The 24,131-nt window shown below is 38.7% G+C and overlaps 1 protein-coding gene across 2 annotated transcripts in view; it reads left to right on the top strand.

Moving 5' to 3' along the window:
• The window catches only part of WDR75 (WD repeat domain 75), a 35,767-nt gene that overhangs the window by 9,498 nt on the left and 2,138 nt on the right, over window positions 1-24,131 (top strand). For both annotated transcript variants that reach the window (XM_054044005.1, XM_054044006.1), the window contains exons 5-20: window positions 269-393; window positions 2,536-2,606; window positions 3,379-3,495; window positions 4,303-4,391; window positions 5,274-5,432; window positions 5,907-5,966; window positions 6,057-6,172; window positions 6,831-7,006; window positions 7,839-8,002; window positions 10,459-10,639; window positions 13,319-13,413; window positions 14,662-14,757; window positions 15,528-15,697; window positions 16,402-16,461; window positions 22,666-22,812; window positions 22,935-23,026. In XM_054044005.1, the coding sequence (XP_053899980.1) occupies window positions 269-393; window positions 2,536-2,606; window positions 3,379-3,495; window positions 4,303-4,391; window positions 5,274-5,432; window positions 5,907-5,966; window positions 6,057-6,172; window positions 6,831-7,006; window positions 7,839-8,002; window positions 10,459-10,639; window positions 13,319-13,413; window positions 14,662-14,757; window positions 15,528-15,697; window positions 16,402-16,461; window positions 22,666-22,812; window positions 22,935-23,026 (1,918 nt within the window). The remainder of the gene's footprint in view (window positions 1-268; window positions 394-2,535; window positions 2,607-3,378; window positions 3,496-4,302; window positions 4,392-5,273; window positions 5,433-5,906; window positions 5,967-6,056; window positions 6,173-6,830; window positions 7,007-7,838; window positions 8,003-10,458; window positions 10,640-13,318; window positions 13,414-14,661; window positions 14,758-15,527; window positions 15,698-16,401; window positions 16,462-22,665; window positions 22,813-22,934; window positions 23,027-24,131) is intronic.

Here is a 24,131-nt window from a genome sequence, read left to right as displayed (position 1 = left end):
GTTTCTGCTTTATGTTACACAGGAAACCACTATGGAAAAATCTAGAGCTCATCTGTCTGTATTGCAGTTTGGCACAGAAACATCTGAGACAAAAATATAAAGGTGTCAGGACTTCATCCTTAAGTATGCATCTTTAAGCATGCATTCAAAACAACACTGAAAGGAGCTAGTGTGGATTTTATATATAACAGGTGCACCCACATTCTCTCCTTTTGAACACACATCATCCACAAAATCATTTTATTAACCAAAGTCTTTATTTGACTAGATTCATTCCAGCTTGTGTCTGTGAAACTACCAAAAACACCAGACCAAGAAGTGGAAGCCAAGGAGCTGTCTTTGATTTTGGATGATATAGGCCAGTCGCCCAAATGTACTGCGTTTGGAAGAGAAGTATATTTACCTTTTTAGATGTTTTTTCTTTTATATAAAATGTATTAACCACATTCTGTTTAGTCTGGTATATAAAAAAATATGATTAACCAAATAATCTGTCAAGTATCAGGGGGTAGCCGTGTTAGTCTGTATCTACAAAAACAACAAAGAGTCTGGTGGCACCTTAAAGACTAACAGATTTATTTGCGCATAAGCTTTCGTGAGTAAAAACCTCACTTCTTCGGATGCATAGCCGAAGAAGTGAGGTTTTTACTCACGAAAGCTTATGCCCAAATAAATCTGTTAGTCTTTAAGGTGCCACCAGACTCAAATAATCTGATCACTCAAAGAAGTAATGTTTGTATGGATGTGTCCTTGCTATGTGAGCCCAGTGTGAATCCTGAGTTTTCCCCTTAATTGCAAACCACTGATCTCAGAAAGCTTGCCTCAACAAATTTGACATCCAGCACCATCTATTCTTTATAATTTCATAAAAATATAATAAGAGCAGGATTGCTGATGAGTTGCAAAAGTATGTCCTACAACACAACTTCATTGCATTAGGGAAAAAATGAAGGAAAATTGCAGAATTTCAAGCTCTTCATCCAGTAAAATGCCCCTTTCTTTAGAAAGAAGAGATTTACCATTCTTGTACTAGGCATACAATACACTTTGGCCTTGAAGGCTTTTTTGTGTGGTAAATGTTAATTGAAAATTGTGTTCAACATGTTGGACCCAGAATATTATCTGCCTTATTTTTCTTGTCTGTTTGCAAAATTTTGGCTCTTTCAGACTTAGTGTTAAAGGAAAAGTAAGATGGTAAAGATCAAAAGGCTCTGATTAGATGACCAACTTTATTTGTCTCAGAGCACTAGCAAAAGTGAGGTAACTAAATAACTCTGAATTCATTAAGCTACATCCCTTCTCTCTTAAAATTTAAAATATATACCAAAAAGAGCACCTGTCCTCTGGGGAAAATGGGAACACACAAATCAAAAGAATTAATGTTGGTTTCTGCCCTAACTTTTTTAACTCTGATGCACAAAAGATGCGCTAACAGTGCATTTGTACTCTAAAAAAATGAATGTAAAAATAACATTGTGGAGTTCCCTGTTTGTTACTCCCAGCTCAGATATAAATTTACATTTTAAAAAACTGTTTTGTTTAGGTTTTTTGTGGGGGACAGGGGGAAGGTGCCCAAACAGCTAGCTTACAAGGTGAGCTTGAAATATAAATGAGAAGCTGTTTGAGGACAGGGGTGTTCCCTTAGGTTATGCATTGCCACCGGTAGTAAATATTATGCAGTTAGAACTTAGCTGATTTTTTGTATGTGAAATAAAAAAGAATCGACTCTCTTCAGTGCCAACAGGAGAATAACTAGTGACAGAAATAAGCTTTAACTGTACTCCCTAGTCACCTGGACTAGATGTGTTGTGTAAGGAGATGCTGTTCTTAGTCATGTTTCAAATCCTGTGTACCCTAATGGATCCTTTGCTTTTATAGAGCAGGACAGGCGCTACAGAAGCTTAGGAGTATTTTTTATATTTTACCTAAAGATAGGAGGGATTATGACTGGAAATCCAATATTTGTGTTTTCATCTGTTTGTTCTGGGACAAAATTAAGTAAGAGCTCCTGGTTCTGGTATAAAATTCATGGAATTCTTGGATTTTTAACGAATAGCACTAAACTATTTTTCTATATGAAAAAAGAACTTTGCCAGTATCCCAAACAACCATTCATTTGCAACCTTACAATGTGCACATAACAAGGGATTCCACACATTACTTTACCTGTGCATACTTCTCTGGGATTGCATGGCTATAACTCAGTGCAAAGCTTGTCCCAGTAGGTGGGGGAAATATTTAGTAGTTTCTTGGAGGTTGTTATAGAGAAAGCGAGTTTTAAAAAATCTGAAAAAAATCTTTTAGGTTGCATGAGCTTATATTAGCTGTATTAAAATGTGGAGCAGTAACATCTCATTGCAAGCAAGCAGCTGTCATTGATTAGGGTAATGGCATCTTGTGTCTCTAGCTTGGTACTGTTTTTTCATGATACAGACCTGTTTAAGAAACATGATCAAAGGCCCATTTGTTGTGCTCCAGTTTCAATGTGACTCTATATCAAATACAAAGTCCTAACTTGCTGTATTGCTGTAACAGGGTGAATATGTGGCATCCGTGCGTGGCCTTCATCTCCTTGTTTATTTTTTCAAAAAGAAAAAGGTTAACAGGTAAGACGAACGGCTGTAGATGTTGTTGTCAGCTATGAAACCTCATAAATATGTATCTGTATAGTAACAGGTCAGCTGGAGCTAAAATAATCTGCATACATCAGCATCCTTTGATACCATTGATTCAACTGCAGATCATTGCATGGGTAAATGGGATTCCTCATGAATGACTTCGTTTTTATTTCTGAAATTCTAGCAAGTGATGTTGAGTAACTGCTTATCCATCTGGCAGATTCTTTCTTTAGAGATTCTCCAAAATTCTCTTCTGGCAGCCCCCCTTGTTCAATGTGTGTCTCAGGCTGCTGGGGGGAAACAGAGGCAGTTTGGACTGCAGTGCCATCACTGATTTGTGGGATGCCAAGCAACTCTTAGCCTAGGCCCAGACTATAGTGTCATCACTTTTCTATTGCTGGATTGAAACAGGGACTTAAATTGGGATGTTTTGTGTAAGGTCCTGATGAGATGTAGATGCTGCTGCTTTGTTGAGGGGGAAGAATCTAGCAAGCTAAGTGGGGATGGTGTCTGTCCTTTTCTTGGGAGGGGAGTGCCTAACTTTTGTCAGCTTTCTTGTAGTTCAGGAGTACTCTTAACCAGTTGCTCACTCCTTGGAATCCCATGTGCAGTCAGAAGTATTTTTTAATTTGCATTTGTGCAGTGATTGCGCTAATCTTTTTTGACATAGCCCCAGCTGCAGGTAGACTACATATGAAGACCATTGAGAAGCTTCATCTAACATTGAACTCTAATTAAAACGACTCTTTAATTTTTGAAGGTTTCCTTTAAGTGCAACAAGTAGAAAAGGCGCAAACAACTATTTTACTTGTGTAGCCTGTCACCCTAAGGAAGACTGTATAGCAAGTGGACATAAAGATGGCAAGATTCGTCTCTGGTATGTTAAACTTGACAGCTATCCAGCTAGCATTGATTTGACATTCTAACAATAGACCTTGAACATAATGAGTCATGAGAGTAGGCACAGGACTTTCTGCTTGACAGTGGTGATCAGGCATTGACATAATTCTCTGACTGGATCTGTCATCCCTTGCCATAGTCAGAAGTGGCTCCTGTAGAAATGATTATAAGGAGATATTGAGGATAGCCTTGAGGTCAGTCATAATTTAGAGCTTCGAGAGCCACAGGATGGCTATCTAATTTTCATATGATCACAAATTGAAAATGTCCCCTTAGCTGCACCCTGCAACTTTAAAACTGAAGTGTTTGAATTCGGCCTACTGCTGTGGGTGGAGATAAGAGACTTTTGTACCAGGTTTTGGGAACCCCAGTGAAAGTACAATGGGAGTTTATATTCAGACAAAGCCAGTCAGTGACTAGTGGAGAGGCTAGCTCTTCTCCCTTACACAGGTGCCCGGGACAGATGGAAAAGAGAATTTGAGAACTAGCAGCCAGTAACAGCTCTGCTTCAGTGCTCCAGATCAGGGATTGGTCTTACTTGCCCAAGCTGGCAGTAATTTTCTAGGGATCTTATGCCAGGTGGGGACACCTGGACACCTGCAGTCTGTGCCACTCCCTTTCCGTCACCTGAACATACAAGAACCCCACATTGGAAGGGTTACAGTAGATGTTAGTATACTTATTTTACATTTTATTCCATTTGGCATGCCCATTTTTGTTTGCTTACAGATTATTCTCTCCAACACTTATTCTGCTACTAAATTAAATGTTTTCTTCCTAACAGGAGAAATTTTAACCACAAAAGAGAGTACACTTTCTCCACACTGCACTGGCACCATGATGTAGTAATGGATCTAGCTTTCTCTGTAGAGGGTAAGTGCAAATGTCTTAAAGTGCAGGAAGAAAAAAGAAACTGCTGAAGTTTGGAGTCATCCACCTACGAACAAATATTTAAATTCTAGGAATGGATTTATGTCTTCAGGAAAGGTTTTTTGAGGGCTTTTTGGGTGGAGTAATGGAAAGATGGAAGCAGTTATGGCTTTTTTGTGTGCACAGCTGTATACTTGTTACAAAAAAGCAAGGAAATCAGATGTGTAAGCATGTTTCATGCCACTATTTTGGCTGGCAGACATGACTTCAAAGATTTTCCTTCTTTGGCAAATCCTGAACCAGCTGTCACCTTTCTTAAGCAACAATCCATCTTCTGAGGAGATGGGGAAACCTAAGTTCTTGTTGGAGTCAAAAACAAGCCAAAGAAATCTTATCTGGGCCCACGCTTTACTTCCTTTGAATTTAGTGGAAAAACTCTTGTTAACTTTAGTGGGAACATGACTCAGCCCTGCAGTATTGATCTTGCTTCGAGCCTTTTCTCCCAAGCGGGAAGCATTTTGCAGTATTTAATATTAAATAGAGAGTTTCTGCTGTGTTGTAACACAAAATATAGTTGACTCCCCCAAGAAATGAATGAAATTGGCTGTTCCTGAGAGAGTATTTATTAAGTGACATTTTGATGCTTGCAGTAGCAGTGTTTGTCTTATTGAGTCTGAGAGCTCAGATGGGCATGTTAAGAGATTTGAGCCATTTGATCAGTCTGTGTAGAAGTGATGTATAATTTTTTGTTTGGGACATAATTTAAATAATTTAAATATATAATTGGTGTCTAGATACCATAGTAACTAGCGCACTAGAAATATATAGATAAGTCAGTTTGGAATGGTTCCTCTACCTACTATGGGCTTTTTATTGCATGTGAAGGCACCAGCCTGCTGAGTGGTGGGGTTGAGTCTGTACTGGTTCAGTGGCGTGATGGATCAGATTGTAAGAAGGAATTCCTGCCCCGTTTGGGATCTACTATTGAACACATCTCAGCCTCACCGGATGGAACTTTCTATTGTACCTCTCACACAGAAAACAGTAAGCCCAAACCTATTGTAATAGTATTAATTCCATAAGGAATGCATGAGCCATAGATTTATTAGAATATATGAATTTAAGATTCACTGTTTTGTTATTGTACACAAGTTCAAATCTCATCTGAAAGCGTAGATGTTTGATCTTTTATTTCCTATGCTAGCAACAGTTGGATTTTGTTTACAGATTGTGGAAGCTTGTAACTTAGTCCCAAAGTTTCTGATAAGCTGGTACTTTTTCGCTCTTGTTTCAAACATTCTTGTGCTGATGACTTTCCATGTGATTTTCAATGTAATGTTAGTGCACATATATATGTTGCATTTGTAGTTCATTAAGTAGTAGAATGACTTCTTAAAGTTGAATTTTGGGTGGGTGCATATCCTGATTTTCCAGTTGTAGAATATTGCTAACTGTTGCTTTTTACATCACATAAGCCTTTACCTTGCCTTGCTAATTTGTATGTATTTGTACATTCAGAAATAACAATCATAAATAGCAACCTGAGCGTTTCTGCCGTAATTCAAGGATTAGTCAAAGGTACGTGCAGTAAAACAACTTTTCTTCTGCTTAGATAGCTAAAGACATCACTTTCTAACTTAGATCATTTGCTGTTGCTCTTCACTGCAGGCAGTGATGTCAAGACTGGTTTGGTGGTTGATCCTAGAACTAAAGCTTTGGTTCTGAATGGAAAACCTGGTCATCTGCAGTTCTATTGTCTCCAAACTGACAAACAGTTGTACAATGTAAGTTGGATAGACTGGTGCTGTAAGTTATATACGTATGTGTCAGAATTACACTTGCAGTATGATGTAGGTAAGGGGAAGTAGTTCAATGGTTACAGCATAAGATTGGAGTCAGTAGAGCTGTGTTACAGACTTCCTCTGTGACCGTAGTAAAATCGCTTATCTGTGCCTTGACTTACAGAGCTGTAATGTGGCAAGGATATTACAGAAGTACAAATGTTGTAATATATAAACATAATAGGATTTGAAGATTTTGAATTGATTCCTTAGTTATGCCTTGGAATACTAATCACAATTCTTATGGTGATGGGCAACTTGGAAGTGAATGTAAGAAGAATAAGATTGTCAGAATCTACAGAAAATGCCCTACTCGATGGCCATTGGTGCCTTTATAAGCTAAATGTCGAAATCAAAGTGTATTTTGGTGTGTTGGCACATCTTCTGTATTGTGGAATCCACATGGTTTTTGCAGGCATTTCTCATGTATGAAGGCCCATGTATTGGCAATTAGTTCCACTGTTCAGTATTTCATCTAGTTTTCAATGGTCCTGATAATTTCCAGAAACATCTTCCCTTCAGTGGTGTCCTTTTTCCATGACTGACTTCTCCAAACTCTCACTTGAGCTTTAAAATTAGTTTTGCTCTTGTGACTCTCCAGCTCGATATCGTGCAGCAGGAATACATCCATCAACTAGGTCTAAACCAGGTTGACTTGGTGAAGGTTGCATTTAGTGCTCAAGGCAGCTGGTTAGCAACAGTGGAACAGCGAGAAGAAAAAGAAACCGAACTTGAATTACAGATGAAACTGTGGAACTATGATGAGCAAACACAAAGGTACTGATACTTCTATAGTCAGCCCCTGGGTAACCACAAAATATTTGACTTCTTGTTAAATATTGTGGAAATGAATATAGTGTCTACATTTAAATAGCACTCTCACGTATGAATTGTCAGTCACACTTACTTGAATTGTAGTTTTTGAAATTAACAGTCTAAATAAGATTTTCTAGTCCTGTAGCAGTCTGGTTTCTTTACATGTTAATACCACCTTCTTGAATCTGTTTTGTCGTTTAAATCTACTATACTGTCTGGCCAGATATACTGTATTGATGAATATGTAAAACCTTGAAATAGTATCCCAATACTCACCTGGTCTTCCAGGGCCTGGATTTGTTAATCTTCTGGACACCCATAAAGTTCACTTTTTTTCTTGCTTATTTAGGAGGAGACTGGATAGATGTTACACAAAGTTGTTTAGCACAGTAGTTATGGGATTGGAGTTTAAAAGTGAAATTTAAATGTTTCTATGTAATAATCATTTTCCATGTTGATCAAGTGCTAGCTATTAGAAGTGGTGCCTAGAGCTTAGGAAGAGCACTTCTAGTAGGTATGTCTTAAAAATCTAAATAAATCAGAATTCTGTTCTCTGAATTACTTAATTTTTGTGGGGGGAAATGAGGGAGAACAGACCTGGTAAACTAAATGTGAGATCATGTATTGGCTGGTAACAAAATTCTCTTCAAACCACTTTTCCCTTTCCCAAACCGCCATCCTCCTACCTCCCTTCCTCCATCCCCGTCCCGTCCCCCGCAAAAGAAACATAACACAAACCTGTTGCAAATTCAAAATGACATAAAACAGTGAATTTAGGTTTTCTTCCCTATAGCTTGACTCTGAACACCAGAATAAATAATCCACATGAAGATCATGTAACAGCTCTGTGTTTCCGTGACACAGATGAATTGGAAGATGGAACTCCTACCTTGGTAACAGCTGGCAACGATGGTCGATTTAAAGTCTGGGTGTTGGTGGATGACTCTGACTCAGAGAGTGAGTATGGCCAATACGTAATTTGTTCTTATTCACCACCTGTTGAACACATGGAAATTGTGACTTGGCTCTTCTCCATCCAGACGCAAGTGCACAGGATCAGAAACGCAACAGAAGTAATGTATTCTCTTCTGTGCACCCTAGTACAGAGTTCCATCACCCTTTAGCATCATTTCCCATAGTTAGGAATGTAGGCAAGTTGGGGGTGTGGTAGGGACACGAATGCATAGATCCCTCTAGCCTAAACCCTACACTAGTTGTTCTCAACTAGGGGTATGCATAGGTCTTCCAGGGGGTACATCAACTCATCTAGATATTTGCCTAATTTTACAACAGGCTAAATAAAAAGCACTAGCCAAGTCAGTACAAACTAAAATTTCATAAAGACAAAATGAGAAAGCAATTTTTCAGTAATAATGCACTGTGACACTTTTTGTATTTTTATGTCTGATTTTGTAAGCAAGTAGTTTTTAAGTGAGGTGAAACTTGGGGGTACACAAGACAGATCAGACTCCTGAAAGGGATACAGTAGTCTGGAAAGGGAACAGTGACCTCCATCCCCTGCTCATGAGTGACTACAGCCCAACCTTTACTTTGTTGTAAATCCTAAAATGCAGACAGAACATAATTCTGTGGATTGCATAGATGAGAAATGAAAATTGAAGACTCTTCACCCACCAAAAATCATGTTGAGACTCTTTGTAACACAAAGTAATAAAAGCTAAGGACTTCATAAGGATATGTAACATGCCATAGCCCTTCCAACCCACCGATATATGGGGCTCCCCATTAATGCACTTCCTGGCACATTTCATTTTGACTAACTTTCCTGACATTGGTGTGTCAGTCTTCACAGGTTCTCAAATATGTTTTTTTGACAGCAGCCTTTCAGCGATCTGCTTGCAGTTTGGTTGTGTTCATTTTGTTTTAATTGTCGTAGATAAATAGAAATTTTTTCTGATACTGTTAGACTACATAGGTTACCTTTTTTCTTTTTGCTAGTTTTCTGTTTGCCATAGTGAATTTCTCTGAGCCATTGGATTTAGCTCTTGTACAATGCCTACATATGCTGAGGTGGAGATAAACAAAGTGTTTTCTAGGGTTAAATAACCTTAATCCTAAACTAAATCCCAGTTCCACGAGTAAACATTCTTTGCTCTTAGAAACTGTGTTGGAGGGAATAGGTTCCTACTGCCCTGACTTGTCTCCATTCCTAACTAACTGCACAGCCAGGCTGCAGCCAGTACTGATGGTATGAAGTGGAGAGGTGTGGATGGGGTTTAATGGTTCTTCCTGCCCCCACCATGGAAGTGTTTTGAATCCACTGAACAAGTCCCTCTTGCTTTTGCATCCTACTTATATACAAGGGCTGTATAGAGTTCAGTGTCGGGGCAGGCATGGGTGTATACAGCTGATCTGTCTTTGTGAATTTGCATTGTGTAGTTGGTCTTGTATACCTGGGAACTGAAGAGGAAAGAGCTGCCCTGCAACAGTATATCAAAAAACAGTACCGTGATTTATTTATTGTATGTGTAGAACATACCACTGGCTTATTTTTGTTTTTAGTAAAACCGATTTTTGTATCTTGCCCCTTTATATCTTGGCACTTTGCCTTCTAAAGAAACAATGTAAAAGCAAAAGAGAAATAAGAACATGTAATGAATATCTTACTTTATACTATGCTTACAAGATGCAGAAAAAGAATCATTCAAAATAATGTTGGGTAGATTCTCTTTTATAATCTGCTTCCTGTCTTTTCCTGCACCAGCCATTTATTTCAAAATCAATTGAGAGAATATATTGTTACTATGGAACCAACTGGAGAAATTCCAAACTAGTTACTTGTTTATCATTAAATAAATCAGCTTGGAAGGAGAAAGTTCCTGCTTGTTTTTATGGTAATTGATAATGATGGGAAAGAGATCCAGAAGAAGTTGACAGTTAACAAGAAAGTTTGCTGACAGGTTACTATATTGTGCATGAAGCTTAAAATTTACCTGTGAAAATCAAGTATAGGAAAGGACATTTACATTTTTAGAAATAACCTCAAGTGTCTTTGGCCTGAAATGTCCAATACTTTTTAAGGCTGTACATTTTCATTAATAATATTGACCTTCTTTCAGTATAGTGACAAGAATTAAAATTAGATCTCTCTAGCAACCCCTTTTTTTAATGTTGCATTTAATGTAGTTTGCATATTGAACAAAAACATTGCAGTGTGTCAAATTAGTGGTTCAAGTGCAGAACCTAAAGAATGCAACACTTGCTGGGCATTTTCTGTACTGGCATGGGGAAGATTTTTTTAAAACCCTACAAAAATTTACTACTTACAAGTGTGAATAATTTTGCTTAGAGAATCTGAATAGTATCTTAACAGAAGTGCTGCTCAGTTTCATTTAGAAGTCTTAATATGGAAAGAATTAATAAATATATTAATTAATGGTTCAATCTAACAGAACGAAGTATGGGATGGAGCTGTGATTTTGTGGGCAGCTATCACAACTATCCAGCTACTAACTGCTGTTTCTCAGAAGATGGCTCTGTGCTTGCTGTTAGCTTTGAAGAAACAGTCACTGTGTGGAACTCGGATACCTGGGATCTTATATGCACTTTTTGTCATCCACCTGGAAGAATACAGTATGTAACGTTGTTTATCATTTGGCTTTTTACTTTCAAGTTAAGACTACTTAAAAAGATAATTTCATGTATAGCATTCAAAGAGTACTGGTATGTATTCATACAGAGATGAAATATTTAACATTTGTATAGATCTACTCTGATTATGAGCTTTTAGAGTTGTAGATACTAAAATATTTGTTACAATATTTATTTAAAGCTGTTTTGCTAAAAGTTGGGCTTAATAACTTTTCCTAAATGAAGATCAGTCCACCCATCTCCCTTTGCTGTTTTATCTACCCCTTTTTGTGACTCCCTTCCTCCACTACATACCTATGCCTACTTCACATGATTCAGGACATAGTTACTACTGACTCTTTTTCTCTCTCCTTTTTTCCCATTATTCTGCAGGGGGGGAGCTGAGGATCAAGGGGTTAAAGCTCATCACCTTCTCCCTTTTCTACATTAGCCCAATTACTTTCCTACTTAAGCATGTGTATTATGACAGAGCAGCTTAATTAAAAAATCACTAATACCAAATTAAACAAGTAAACTGAGAATTTACTATTAGTGTGAAACTTGTCATTTTGAATCCTGGTTAACCCATGTTGTAAAATATTTGCTAAGGAAGTTGTCCCATTGTCCAATATTGTTTGATCTGAACGAAAGGCATCCTGATGTCTAGACATACAAGTTCTTGATCAGGATGATGTGGAAGAAAACCATAGGTCATTGCTGGGGATGAGAGAAGTTGAAATGGAGACTAGGACAATCTCACTTTTGAGTTTTGGACTTGTGTCAATATACATTTCAACTTTACCATTCCTTCAATATAGTTCCTGGGTTGATCTAGCTATAAAGATGCCAGGTTGAAAAAAATTGCAGGAAATTTGCTTTGTCTGAATCTGTCTTAAAAATGCCAAAGATTCACTTGAAGCATTCACTCTATTGAATAAACTTTTAAGATACACACTTTATTCTCCCTTCTCATTATAATACTGTCTTTGAGAGTTGAGTATTTGCAGAAGTGGTTGGTTGTGGGTTTGTTTTTTGTTTTTTTGCATGTTTTTTTTTTACCAACAGATTTGGAAAAGTACTTGTAGCTTGAGAAAATAGCTTTTGCTATCTTGGCACAGTAATGGGTATGACCCATCACTATTCTCCGAGCTTTGACCCTTTTATCCATTATCCTCCTGTCATATTGGAACTTCTATTTCTGTGAAGATTGGTTAATGCTGTGACATTTTTTTTCTTGGAAGTACTGCCTGTCAAAGGTGCTGCTCCTGAGAATGGTGACACAGTACTGCTATCAAGTACCTAGCCTGCTGAGGTGTAACTATTTGCAACAAATGACTGAAAACAAATACTGAGTTATCCTATATCCTATCTATCTCCTAGAACTGGAAGGGACCTTGAAAGGTCATAGAGTCCAGCCCCCTGCCTTCTCTATCAGGACCAAGTACTGATTTTCCCCAGATTCCTAAGTGGCCCCCTCAAGGATTGAACTCACAACCCTGGGTTTAGCAGGCCAATGCTCAAACCACTGAGCTATCCCTCCCCCCCATATTAAGATATGGCTATCTTAAATGGACACTGTCAACTTAAAAATGCAAAACTCAATATTTTTGACTTCTGGTGTTCATGGTAGACTTTAGGACTATAACGTTAGTTCTGTGAATTTGTCAGCATTTTTGTAGTTGGTCAATTTCCTATGGGTCTGTCACAGTAGGGGAAAGAAACTGAGCAATATGTGACTGTAAAAGGACAGAAGCTGGCAGGAAAATTCAGGGACAGGTGTATTACTCACAGCTATGTTAAACTCGCTTTTTAAAAAATTGACTAGATTTTAGATTAATGAGAATTTTTTTTCTTGTTAGCTATGGTCTACATGTGGTACAATGGTAAATTTTCTGAAGGCTGGTCAATCATTTGGATGGCCTTAATTGTATGTTTTGGACAGCTATGCTGTAATTAAAGGGGAACTGTCATTTACATTAGACCTAGAATAACTAACCCTTTTGAAACGCACAAACTTGGTTACTTTCTGATATTAATATTAGAAATGTCATCACACACAGGCTTTTTAAAGACAAAAATATTTTCTCTTGAAGTACTGGAAATCAGGATGCTACTTAATTGTACTAGCGCAAGAGAACCAGAAATTAAAATTGATTAGAAACAGACCAGCCTAATTTTACTCTCCAATCTGAGGAGATATAATAAGAAAATCGTATCAATGGTGAAAAGTAAATTGAAAAGGAGAGAGAAAATCTGTAGTACTGTTTAGTAACACAGGTAGGAATGCTTTAAATATAGGATTTTTTACTACACTGTGACTTCTTTAGCACCCATGATTGTTTAACAGCTTATTGTGACCAGTGTGGAATCAGGCTTATAATGGCGTCTCTTTTATACTAGGGTGTTGTAAAGAATGTTGTAAGCGTCCATAGACGCAGTTGCTTTTTGCTGAGATTTTTTAAGATTATAGTGCTTTCAAAAGGTTTGCTTATATTTCTTATTGAGCCACTAGAGATGGATCTAGAGGACTAAATTCTGCTGTTACAGCAGATAACTGAGTAGAATTTGGTTTAACTTAAAAGGATTTAAGATTTAACTGAAAGCATGCTTGTGATTGTAATGGTAATTTACAAAGATAAACAGAAGGCTCATTAACTTTTGTTTTGGCTTTTATTCACCTAGGAACTTGTGTTTTGGGAGACTAAGTTGTTCCAAATACCTTCTTGGCACTACCGATAATGGCTTTCTGTGTTCCTGGAACCTGCTCAGTTGTGCATGTAAGATTGATTTTTGTTAAATCAGTGAATGTTGCCTGCCAGGGCAGTACTGATAATAGTTAGCACTTACGTTTTTAGTGTGACCCAGAATACTTTAAAAAAGATCAGGAGTACTTGTGGCACCTTAGAGACTAACAAATTTATTAGAGCATAAGCTTTCGTGGACTACAGCCCACTTCTTCGGATGCATATAGAGTGAAACACCAGAATACTTTGAGCTTTGAATCTAAACTAACCTGCCACTTAACAGCCTATGAAAGCATAATAGAGGTACTTTACATACTTCATTTCCATGTAATACTGTAGTCCCTCTTCGCTCCACTAACTGGCACTACCACATTGTAAAGCCTGCAGCAGTCTTGGCTGAAATGTTTACACTTACATTTTGACTATTGAGGGAATTTTTTGAGCTGGAATGTGATTAGGCTTGGAAAGTTTAATTTTTATTGGTAAATGTCAGTAAACATTGATTTCATCGTACATGCAAACCGACAAAGTTCTCATCAATAATAATAGAAATTTAGATAGGCAAAATAAGAAAAATGCTGCTTGAGAACTTCTTAGTTTGTTTTAAAGATAGTTACTTTGTATATTTTGCAATGTGATGTTGACAACAGTTTTAAAGCTCACTTTTTGAATCTTGATGTCTGCCATCACCAGATAATTGTTTTACTCTCCCATAATTTCCCACAACTGTGAACATTTAAATCAATAATTTTAAAAAGCTTAAAGCCTGCAATTTTGTGCAAGCTCACAGGCTGAGGCTGAGTACAACGTAAGAGAATGAGGTTAACAGCTTTCTGCTGGTTAGAGAAATATCCTGTCAATATGCAAGGGTTATTTTCCACCTCCTTTTTAGAGCCTACAAAATAAATCAGGTTGTACTGAGTAGTAGTTTGGAGAAGAGTAATGAACGGATTTGGGATAGCAGGATTCCAAACAATATTGTACACTTCTATTCAGTACAAGTATGACTAGCTTATGCAAATCAGAGTTTAATATTTTTTTTAAAAAAACATTCAGGTCCAGAGTGTATGCACAGCAAACTCCAACTAACTAGATAATCAAACCCTTTTTCTCTTATACTGGTACAGCAGGACTCATATTTATATCTGTTTTGACTCATCTGTGAATATTAAAGTTTGAGTCTTCCAGGCAGAGGTATAGCTATAGATGTCTTTTCCACATTTGGCCTCTTATTTAGTAAAACATCTGGCTTCCTTTCATGTCTCATGGTTTATTTTTTAGTGGAATGGAGTGCCCAGCTCAACGTCATGGTGCTGCAACCTGACCCCCTTTCAGAAAACATTGCTGCAGTCTCACGGCTCTTGGAAGGCTCAGACTGTAAGTACAAAGGTTTCCTTCGCTAGCAGAAGATGGTGAAAGTTGCAACACTGAAAACACAGCTTCTAGAAGATTGTATGTTTATTGTTGAAGACCTTTTTTTTTTTTTTTTTTTTTTTTTAATTCACAAAATAGACTGTAGTTCCTTAAATTTTGTCTGTGTAAGAAACTGGGCCGTGTCTTGACACCAGCAGTTAAGTAGGGCTCCCTTACCATCCACCCTTCCCAGAACACAGTTGGCTGCTGCTTTGGCAATGAAAGTATGGGTTAGTCACTCTTTCTGCATGGGGTGTTCTTAGTAGGGATGTAAAATGTTAACCAGATAACCAGTAAGACTAATGCTTACCCGTTAACCTCTGCTGGCCCTTTAATTGGTTAACCGTTTAAATGAAATATTTTTTTAATTATTTTAACAGTTAATTTTTTAAACTGTATTTACATCCCTAGTTCTTAGTCCTTTCCACACTACCTAAATTTAGGGGGGATGGAGCATTTGTTTCACTGTGTATAAGGTCTCTTGCTTTGCAGAGGGGTTTAGTTTCTGTTTTTGCTCTCTGGCTGGGAATACCATGAAGGTAGCATGTACATTCTTGGGCATGGGAGTGCCTCCTATCATTCAGTAACATCTTATCCATCCAATTAAGGATAACTGCACACTGAAGTTAAGGGGAGTTCCATCCAGCCATCTTTAGCTTTGACATGTGGGGCCTTGAAGGGTGGGAAGAAAGTGCTTTTGTTTATTTAAAAATAAAAAATATTTGTTTTGCCAGTGTTTGTATTTAAGCCAAATGAGCCAAGGCCATTCTGTATCCAGAGAAATGTCTGTAGAGAGAGAGTCCAGTGGGCTGTCTTCATTCCAAAAGATGTGCCTGAATCAATTGGCTCAGAAAAACACCAGTGGTTAAGCAGATCTCAACTTTACTTCCTGACTGAAACACAGGTAAGAAGTGACAGGCAGGAAAGGGGAAATAAGAGAACTGTCACTTTAAAACGTTCACGCTAACTACTGATCAAGCAATAAAAATCCAGGCCTCTGGTAGTTAGTGTAATGGGCTTCCTCTCATGATGATTGATGATGATGATGTTGCTTTTAACCCGCATAAGGTATAACGTGATCATTAGTTTTCAGTTTCAGTCCAGCTTCTTAATTGATTACCGTTGATTCCACTTCAGTTGTTCTTAGTTTTTACTGTCTCAACCAGATGAAAGAACAACACTACATAATCTGGGAATCTATAAAGATAATTTGCCATTATTGCCTAACACTTATCAGACTACCTTATGAGCTATTTATTGCTCTTTATGCAAATATTTTTAAAAATTAATTAAATTTTATTAAATCCAAAACCTACTAGCTTCCCCCAGAGCTTTCTTTCCTTCCCCCTTTTTCTCCGCTTTCTCCCCGTCCCCCATCCCTCCCCAAATCTACATTAAGTTTAATTTACCTCTTGGTCTCTGATTTTTTTCCCCTTCATTGCTTTGTTGTGGGTTCTGTATGAAATATGCAGTGGGGAATGTGTGTCTGCTTTTATTTCACTCAAATAACTTTTCAGATCGTGAAACTATTTTGTAAATAATACATTGAACTGTATAGAACACCTTATTCCATTCCATAATCTGACTGCATCATTCTGCATGTTCTAGGATCTACTGACATTTAGCACAAAGTCCACAGAAGAAAGGCTTACACCATCAAGCAAACAGGTACTTTTATAGTTGTTCTGTGCAAAGGAGTTCAAAATTCATTCAGTTGGACATTTATTTGTCCGATCTAAATTCTCTTCTATCATAAGTGTTCAGATAACCTTGACATGCTAGAGGTGCTAATCTAAAGGTGCAGTCATGTTTAATTTGATTTTTGCTTATTTTTCAGCAGTATTGCTCCTTTTATAGAGACTTATTAAAAGCTGAAGTAACAAATCGCTGTCCTTTCTCCTGGCAAAAAAGTGTTACATCTGTACTAAAAGCACATATCTTAAAAGCGGTATCTTGGTATTTTTAAGTGCTATTACTTCTCAATTGGCATTTCACTGCATCTGTTTAAAATCTTTAGTTTTCTGTGTTAACTATTTTCTTGTATACTTAATAATGGAGATGCTGGATTCTGTAACTTCTGAAAATGCTTTTTCATGTAGAGCTGGAAAAATGCAAAAAATTGGCTTTGTGTAGAAGTCAATTCATATTTTATAAATTATACATACAGTAGACCCTCAAAAGTATGAACACCAGAATTATGAACTAACTGGTCAATCTCACACCTCATTTGCATACTTCTGGTTCCAACCAAGCAGCAGCTGAGACAAAAGAACAAAACAAAAAAAACCCCAAAACAAATACAGTACAGTACTGTGTTAAACGTAAATAACTAAAAAAATAAAGGAACGTTTTAAAAAAAATTTGACAAGGTAAGGAAACTGTTTTTGTGCTTGTTTCATTTAAATTATGATGGTTAAAAACAGCATTTTTCTTCAAAGCTGTATTTAATGTATCCATGTTCAGTTGTAAATTTTTGAAAGAATAACCATAACGTTTTGTTCAGTTACGAACAGCCTCCATTCCCGAGGTGTTCGTAACTGTGAGATTCTACTGTAGTCATATTGTTAATGGCCCTTTATGGCCCTTTGTATGCGTTTCATAGAAAGTGGAAATTTGATTTATCTTCATGATGACTAGTGTTAATAAGTGAATTTCAAAATTAGATGAGCAAGTATTGAGTGAATTTAAAATTCATATACCGAAAGCATTCATACTAGGGGCAGATCTATACTAGAAGCGCTACATTGGCGCAGCTGAATCGGAGAGCATCTCCCACTGACGTAGCGCTGGTGTGGACAACGCTTAGTTCACTGTAACTTTCACACCCCTGAGCGACTTAAGTTAGATTGACCTAAGCGGCAATGTAGACTTGCCTTAGGAGTACTTCCATACTCATTGAATCAGAACAAAAACAGTACCACTTGATTAATTTGATCAATCCCAATTAAGCAGTGCAGGTCAAAGTTCAAATAGATAGTATTCATAGTCACAATCTAAAACAAATCAGTAAGACTTAAAATAGACTTCTTAAAACTATATTCATCTGTTGTTTGAGGAAATAGTAACTATTCATCATTTATTCCTTACTCGGCTGTACTCTGTAGTTCAGTGGTAGTGATACTAGTTTGCGAAGTGACTGTGTAAAACCACTGCCCTGGGGTATCTGACTCCAGATCCAGGCTGCTCAGTTGATAGTGTTGAGGAGGTAATTCTAATTTCTAGGCTTATGTATACACCTGGAAACTGAAAGTCAAGATGGGTTCTTTCTAGTTCATGTATCAATGTGTAGTAAAGGATACATTGTTCGAAGTTAATTGATGCATGAACCAGTATAGAGTCTAACAGGCTTTGCCTTGGAGGTGTACCTCTGCTCCCATGTAGGGGTAGGGAAGATGTGATTTAGATTTTGGGGGTTTCCACTGGATTTGTGTGGCCCTTCTTCCTCAACTGCCTCTCTCAAGTTTCTTGTTAACATGGCTTTTACAAGAGCTATGCAAGTGGCTCCACTCAGCCCATGCCCCCAGACTTCTCCTTTGAGGATGGGGTCCAAATTGCAGAGGAAATGTTGGTGAGTTATAATGTTAGCTGCATAGCTAACCCCCTTTCTCCCTGGGATCCTCAATTCATGAGCTTGGGTTAAAGGAGAAGGAAGTCACAGAAGTGACACTTCTGAGCCATTAGCAATTATCTCTAAAAAGTCATGGAAGATGGGAGCCATTCCAGAAGACTGGAAAAGGGCAAATATAGAACCCATCTATAAAAAGGGAAATAAGGACAACCTGGGGAATTAGACTAGTTAGCTTAACTTCTGTACCCAGAAAGATAATGGAGTAAATAATTAAGCAATCAATTTGCAAACTACCTAGAAGATAATAAGGTAATAAATAAGTCAGCATGGATTTGTCAAGAACAAATTGTGTCAAACCAACCTGATAGCTTTCTTGGACAGGGTAACAAGTCTTGTGGATAGCGGGGAAGCAGTAGATGTGGTATATCTTGACTTTAGTAAGGCTTTTGATACTGTCTCACATGACCTTCTCATAAACAAACTAGGGAAATACAACCTAGATGGAGCTACTATAAGATGAGTGCATAACTGGTTGGAAAATCATTCCCAGAGAGTAGTTATCCGTGGTTCACAGTCATGCTGGAAGGGCATAACAAGTTGGGTCCCGCAGGGATCGGTTCTGGATCCGGTTCTGTTCAATATCTTCATCAATGATTTAGATAATGGCACAGAGCAGGGGTCGGCAACGTTCGGCATGCAGCTGGCCAGGGTAAGCACCCTGGCAGGCCGGGCCAGTTTTATTTACCTGTTGACGCGGCAGGTTCGGCCGATCGCGGCCCCGGCCAATGGGGGCGGCGAGAAGCCGCGGCCAGCACATCACTCGCCCACGCAGCTTCTCACCGCCCCCATTGGCCTGGGACGGCGAACCGCGGCCAGTGGGGGGGCCGCGATCGGCCGAACCTGCCGCATCAGCAGGTAAATAAAACTGGCCTGGCCCGCCAGGGTGCTTACCCTGGCCAGCCGCGTGCCGAACGTTGCCGACCTCTGGCATAGAGAGTACACTGATAAAGTTTGCGGATGATACCAAGCTGGGAGGAGTTGCAAGTGCTTTGGAGGATAGGATTAAAATTCAAAATGATCTTCACAAACTGGAGAAATGGTCTGAAGTAAATAGGATGAAATTTAATAAGGACAAATGCAAAGTACTCCAATTAGGAAGGAACAATCAGTTGCACACATAGAAAATGGGAAATGACTGCCTAGGAAGTAGTACTGCAGAAAGGGATCTGGGGGTCATAGTGGGTCACAAGCTAAATATGAGTCAACAGTGTAACGCTGTTGCAAAAAAAAGCAAACATCACTCTGGGATGTATTAGCAGGAGTATTGTAAGCAAGACCCAAAAAGTAATTCTTCCACTCTACTCCGCGTTGATTAGGCCTCAACTGGAGTATTGTGTCCAGTTCGGGGCGCCACATTTCAGGAAAGATGTGGACAAATTTGAGAAAGTCCAGAGAAGAGCAACAAAAATGATTAAAGGTCTAGAAAACATGACCTCTGAGGGAAGATTGGAAAAAATTGGGTTTGTTTAGTCTGGAAAAGAGAAGACTGAGAGGAGACATAACAGTTTTCAAGTACATAATAGGTTGCTACGAAGGGGAGGGAGAAAAATTGTTGTTCTTAACCTCTGAGGGTAGGATAAGAGCAATGGGCTTAAATTGCAGCAAGGGCGGTTTAGGTTGGACATTAGGTAAAACTTCCTAACTGTCAGTGGTTAAGCACTGTAATAAATTGCCTAGGGAGGTTGTGGAATCTTCATCCCTGGGGATTTTTAAGAGCAGATTGGACAAACCCCTGTCAGGGATAGTCTAGATCAGTGCTTCTCAAAGCCGGTCCGCCGCTTGTTCAGGGAAAGCCCCTGGTGGTCCAGGCCGGTTTGTTTACCTGCCACGTCCACAGGTTCGGCCGATCACAGCTTCCACTGGCCGCAGTTCGCCACTCCAAGCCAGTGGGGGCTGCGGGAAGGGCGGCCAGCCTATCCCTCGGTCCGCGCCGCTTCCTGCAGCCCTCGTTGGCCTGGAGCGGCGAACCACAGCCAGTGGGAGCCGCGATCAGCAGAACCTGCAGATGCGGCAGGTAAACAAACCGGCCCGGACCGCCAGGGGCTTTCCCTGAACAAGCGGCAGTCCGACTTTGAGAAGCACTGGTCTAGATAATACTTAGTCCTGCCTTGAGTGCAGGAGACTGGACTAGATGACCTCTCGAGGTCTCTTCCAGTTCTGTGATTCTGTCTGCTGGGCCCAAGAGCCATTGGATGCCAGTCCGCTCTTCATGCAGATAGAGTGAATTGAAGTAAATCACTGGTTTTAATCATTATTTAAATCAGCAAGCATCAAACCTTGATTTAAAACATTGATTTTAATTATGGTTTGCATTTGTACTTTTTAGTTATTTTCCAAAAGAAAAGTTGATTTCTCATGGGTTGGTAACCATTAAAGCATGTTGAATTGAAACTAAATGTAGGTAAAAATAGCAAAAACTGTATGATCCTTTCATAAGCTGACCCTATATTTCAGGTGTTGGAAAACTTTGGCTCCCGGCCTGTCAGGGTAAGCCGCTGGCAGGTCAGGATGTTTTGTTTACTTGGAGCGTCTGCAGGCATGGAGCCCCTCAGCTCCCTGTGGCCGTGGTTCGCATTTCCCGGCCAATGGGAGCTGCCGGAAGTGGCTGTGAACAGCGAACCGCGGCCACAGGGCGTTGAGGGGCTCCATGCCTGCAGATGCTCCAGGTAAACAAAACGACAATGTATTAGACATTCTATTCAATGATTCCATAAAGCAGGGGTCAGCAACCTTTCAGAAGTGGCGTGCCAAGTCTTCATTTATTCGCAGTAATTTAAGGTTGCACGTGCCAGTAATACATTTTACATTTACAGGGGCCAGCTGATGGAATCCCAGACTGGCAGCAGCTGAGTGGCTCAGCCCACTGCCGGTTCTGCCCATCCAGCTGAGCGGGGCCGGCGGCTGGGACCCCGGCTGGCAGTGGGCTGAGCCGCTCAGCCTGCTGCTGGTCTGGGGTTCCGACCCTTCCCAGCCGGGGTCTCGGCCACCAGCCTCACTCAGCCGGCTGCCAGCCTGGGATTCCATCCATCCAGGCCGGCAGCGGGCTGAGTGGGGCCAGCGGCAGGGACACCAGGCTGGCAGCAGCATACCACAGTAAATCAGCTCACATGCCACCTTTGACATGCGTTCCATAGATTGCCGACCCCTGCCATAGAGTTTAAAATCATCAAATTTTGGTGTAGACCTGTTTATAAGCCGCCCCCACTCTTTGATGCGTCACTTTTTTTACCAAAAATATTCAGCTTATGAACGAGTTTTTACGGTACCTTGAAATGTGCTGGATACTAAACTTTTTTCTTATCATAAAATTGAGCAAAATATTTTTCATATTTAAAACTTGATTTATTAAATAAAGGTAATATCTGTAGTTAGTGAATTGAACTGATTTTCTGGTCATTGTTTCCTTCAAGATTTTAGAACTAATAGATCCAATCCTCTCACACCTAGATTTTATTCCTAGATTGAAAGAGGAAAACAAAGTATTCCTGCCATTTCAACTCCCAGTTAGTTTCTTAACTTTGAACGAGCAAGTAATTGAACTGAACTAGGGGAATGAACTGAAATAAAGAAAATGTTCTTCCTGTACCTGCAGAAGAGGCTAATGTTGTCAAAAACTGGTTTAGCACTACAGCAAATTCTGGTTCCAGTGCATAACCAGTGACTTCCACCAGTCCAGTGGTTTGACTTCCTTTAATATTTGGCAGCAAACATGTACTGCTTAATATTTTTGTATTTAATTTAAATGACCTTAATAGATTATAATCTAAATTTGGACCTTATCAGTTTTTATCCACCCTGCATGCAGAAGCAGAGGGGATAATATGCCCTTGAGTAATTGAAGTAATCTGATCTTATTCAGAATGTGAAATCAGATCTTTTGAGTAGAAAGGTGCTTTTTTGTTGTTGTTACAGTCACTTTTCTGATTATAACTGAATTAAAGTTTAATGTGGAGTATTAGATGTAAAATTTAAAGCAAAATATTCACAATATCCAAGTGAATTAGACTGTATCTGAACTTTCTTGCATATTTCTATCTGACTGTAATTAGACTATATCTGAACTGTGCCTTGGGGTAAATTCTAAACACTTATTGCTGAACATTAGCATTTTGTTAGCTGTTGGCATTAGTAGGAGAGGGGGAATTCAGATTCTTGGCACTGAAAAATTGTACTCTTCTTTTTCTTCTTCTCAGAAAGGAAGGCCTCTTTCCCCTTTTAAACTACCTATTCTATTTTTTACTTAGCTGGCAGTAGAGGAGAGTCTCCCTATGACCCCCTTTTATTTGCTACTGGGAAAGCACAGGCATCAACAACGATCCAAAGAGAATGCAGATCTTGGCACAGCAGTTGTCCAAAGTCACTTAGCCCAAGATTCACCTGCAATCAAAGAGGTGAGAGAGAGAGAGAGAGAGAGAGAGAGTGTGTGTGTGTGTGTGTGTGTGTGATAAACATGCATATATAAAAGCATGAAAAATGGAACTTTAATAAAACCAGTGTTTTCTTGTCTCATCAGCTCCTACACACTCCTGCACATGTGTTGCCATCTGCTTCTTTCCTGTGTTCCATTTTTATCAATTCAATGCTGATATCCAAGGAGAATAAAAGGTAAAAACAGTCAAGGCTGGTGGCTTAAATAAGTTTCATATGTCAGTTGGAAAATATCAGCTAGATCTTCCTAAGTGTTGTGGCAGTTTTCCTATTTTTTTTTCATAAGAATGATTATAATTAAGGTGCCATTTCTGCAACCATTTAAATATCTTCTAAAGCTGCTTTTTAAATGCGTAACCTTTCCCCCTAAGGTGTAAGATCTTGTTAGATTGTTATTAGAATCAATCTTTGCCAATTTATTGATTTGGGGCAGGAGGGTAAACTTTCTGGCCTCCATGTAAACATAAGAAAAATTGCCTTTTAAGTTTAGAAATTTCTCATTTCCTATTAAACTGTTTTCAACCTTATTTCAAGGACCAAATCTTTTTTTAATGATATTTTTACATAAATGTTAGACATTCACAGACCTTTCCATTTATTTGTATTAGTAATTGCACTTTGAATCCATGTTCATTTCTACATACTCCTCATTTTAGAAGTCTCAAGAAGTGAATACTCTATCTGTAAAGGAGATCATGAAAGCAAAATTTAAATAGTTAAAATTGGGGGAGAGAAGCCCCCACAGGAGTTCCTAAGGTTTTTTTTAATTAGGACTTAATTTATTGATAGCATGCATAGCAAGCTTACAGGATTAACTGGTTTAGCAGCAATATGCAACACTTTGGTATGTCGGAGGTGTCTTCATTTATGAAGCTTACTCTTTTGTGAGATGAATGTATGTTCTTGTGTAAAAAAAAAAAAAAAAAAAAAAAAAAAAAGATAATAGTAATTTTGTAGTAGATTTATTAGCATGCTAAGTACACTGAAACCAATAAAATACTTAGCATGCTAAGATTAATCTTTAGACCGCCTATTCTTGAAAACCTTTTATACATAAGTGTGTACCAAACAATGAATTAGATCTCCAGAGAAACATGGTTGGGTTTTTTTTTTTTTTTTTTAATTATTATTCATATTGTGGTAGTGCCCACCAGCTCAGACAGCTCAAACCAGGATTGGGTACCCTATGCATTAGGCATTTCACAAACACTTTCAAAGACATACACCAGACACTAGAAACTTTTGCTGGTACAGGGAAGGGGTGTTTTCTATCTTGTTTTTG

Source organism: Malaclemys terrapin, chromosome 11 (assembly GCF_027887155.1).
Source record: "Malaclemys terrapin pileata isolate rMalTer1 chromosome 11, rMalTer1.hap1, whole genome shotgun sequence".
NCBI classification, from domain to species: domain Eukaryota; kingdom Metazoa; phylum Chordata; order Testudines; family Emydidae; genus Malaclemys; species Malaclemys terrapin.
The sequence above is the reverse complement of the archived record's forward strand: the minus strand, read 5'-3'. Positions and strand labels throughout refer to the sequence as shown.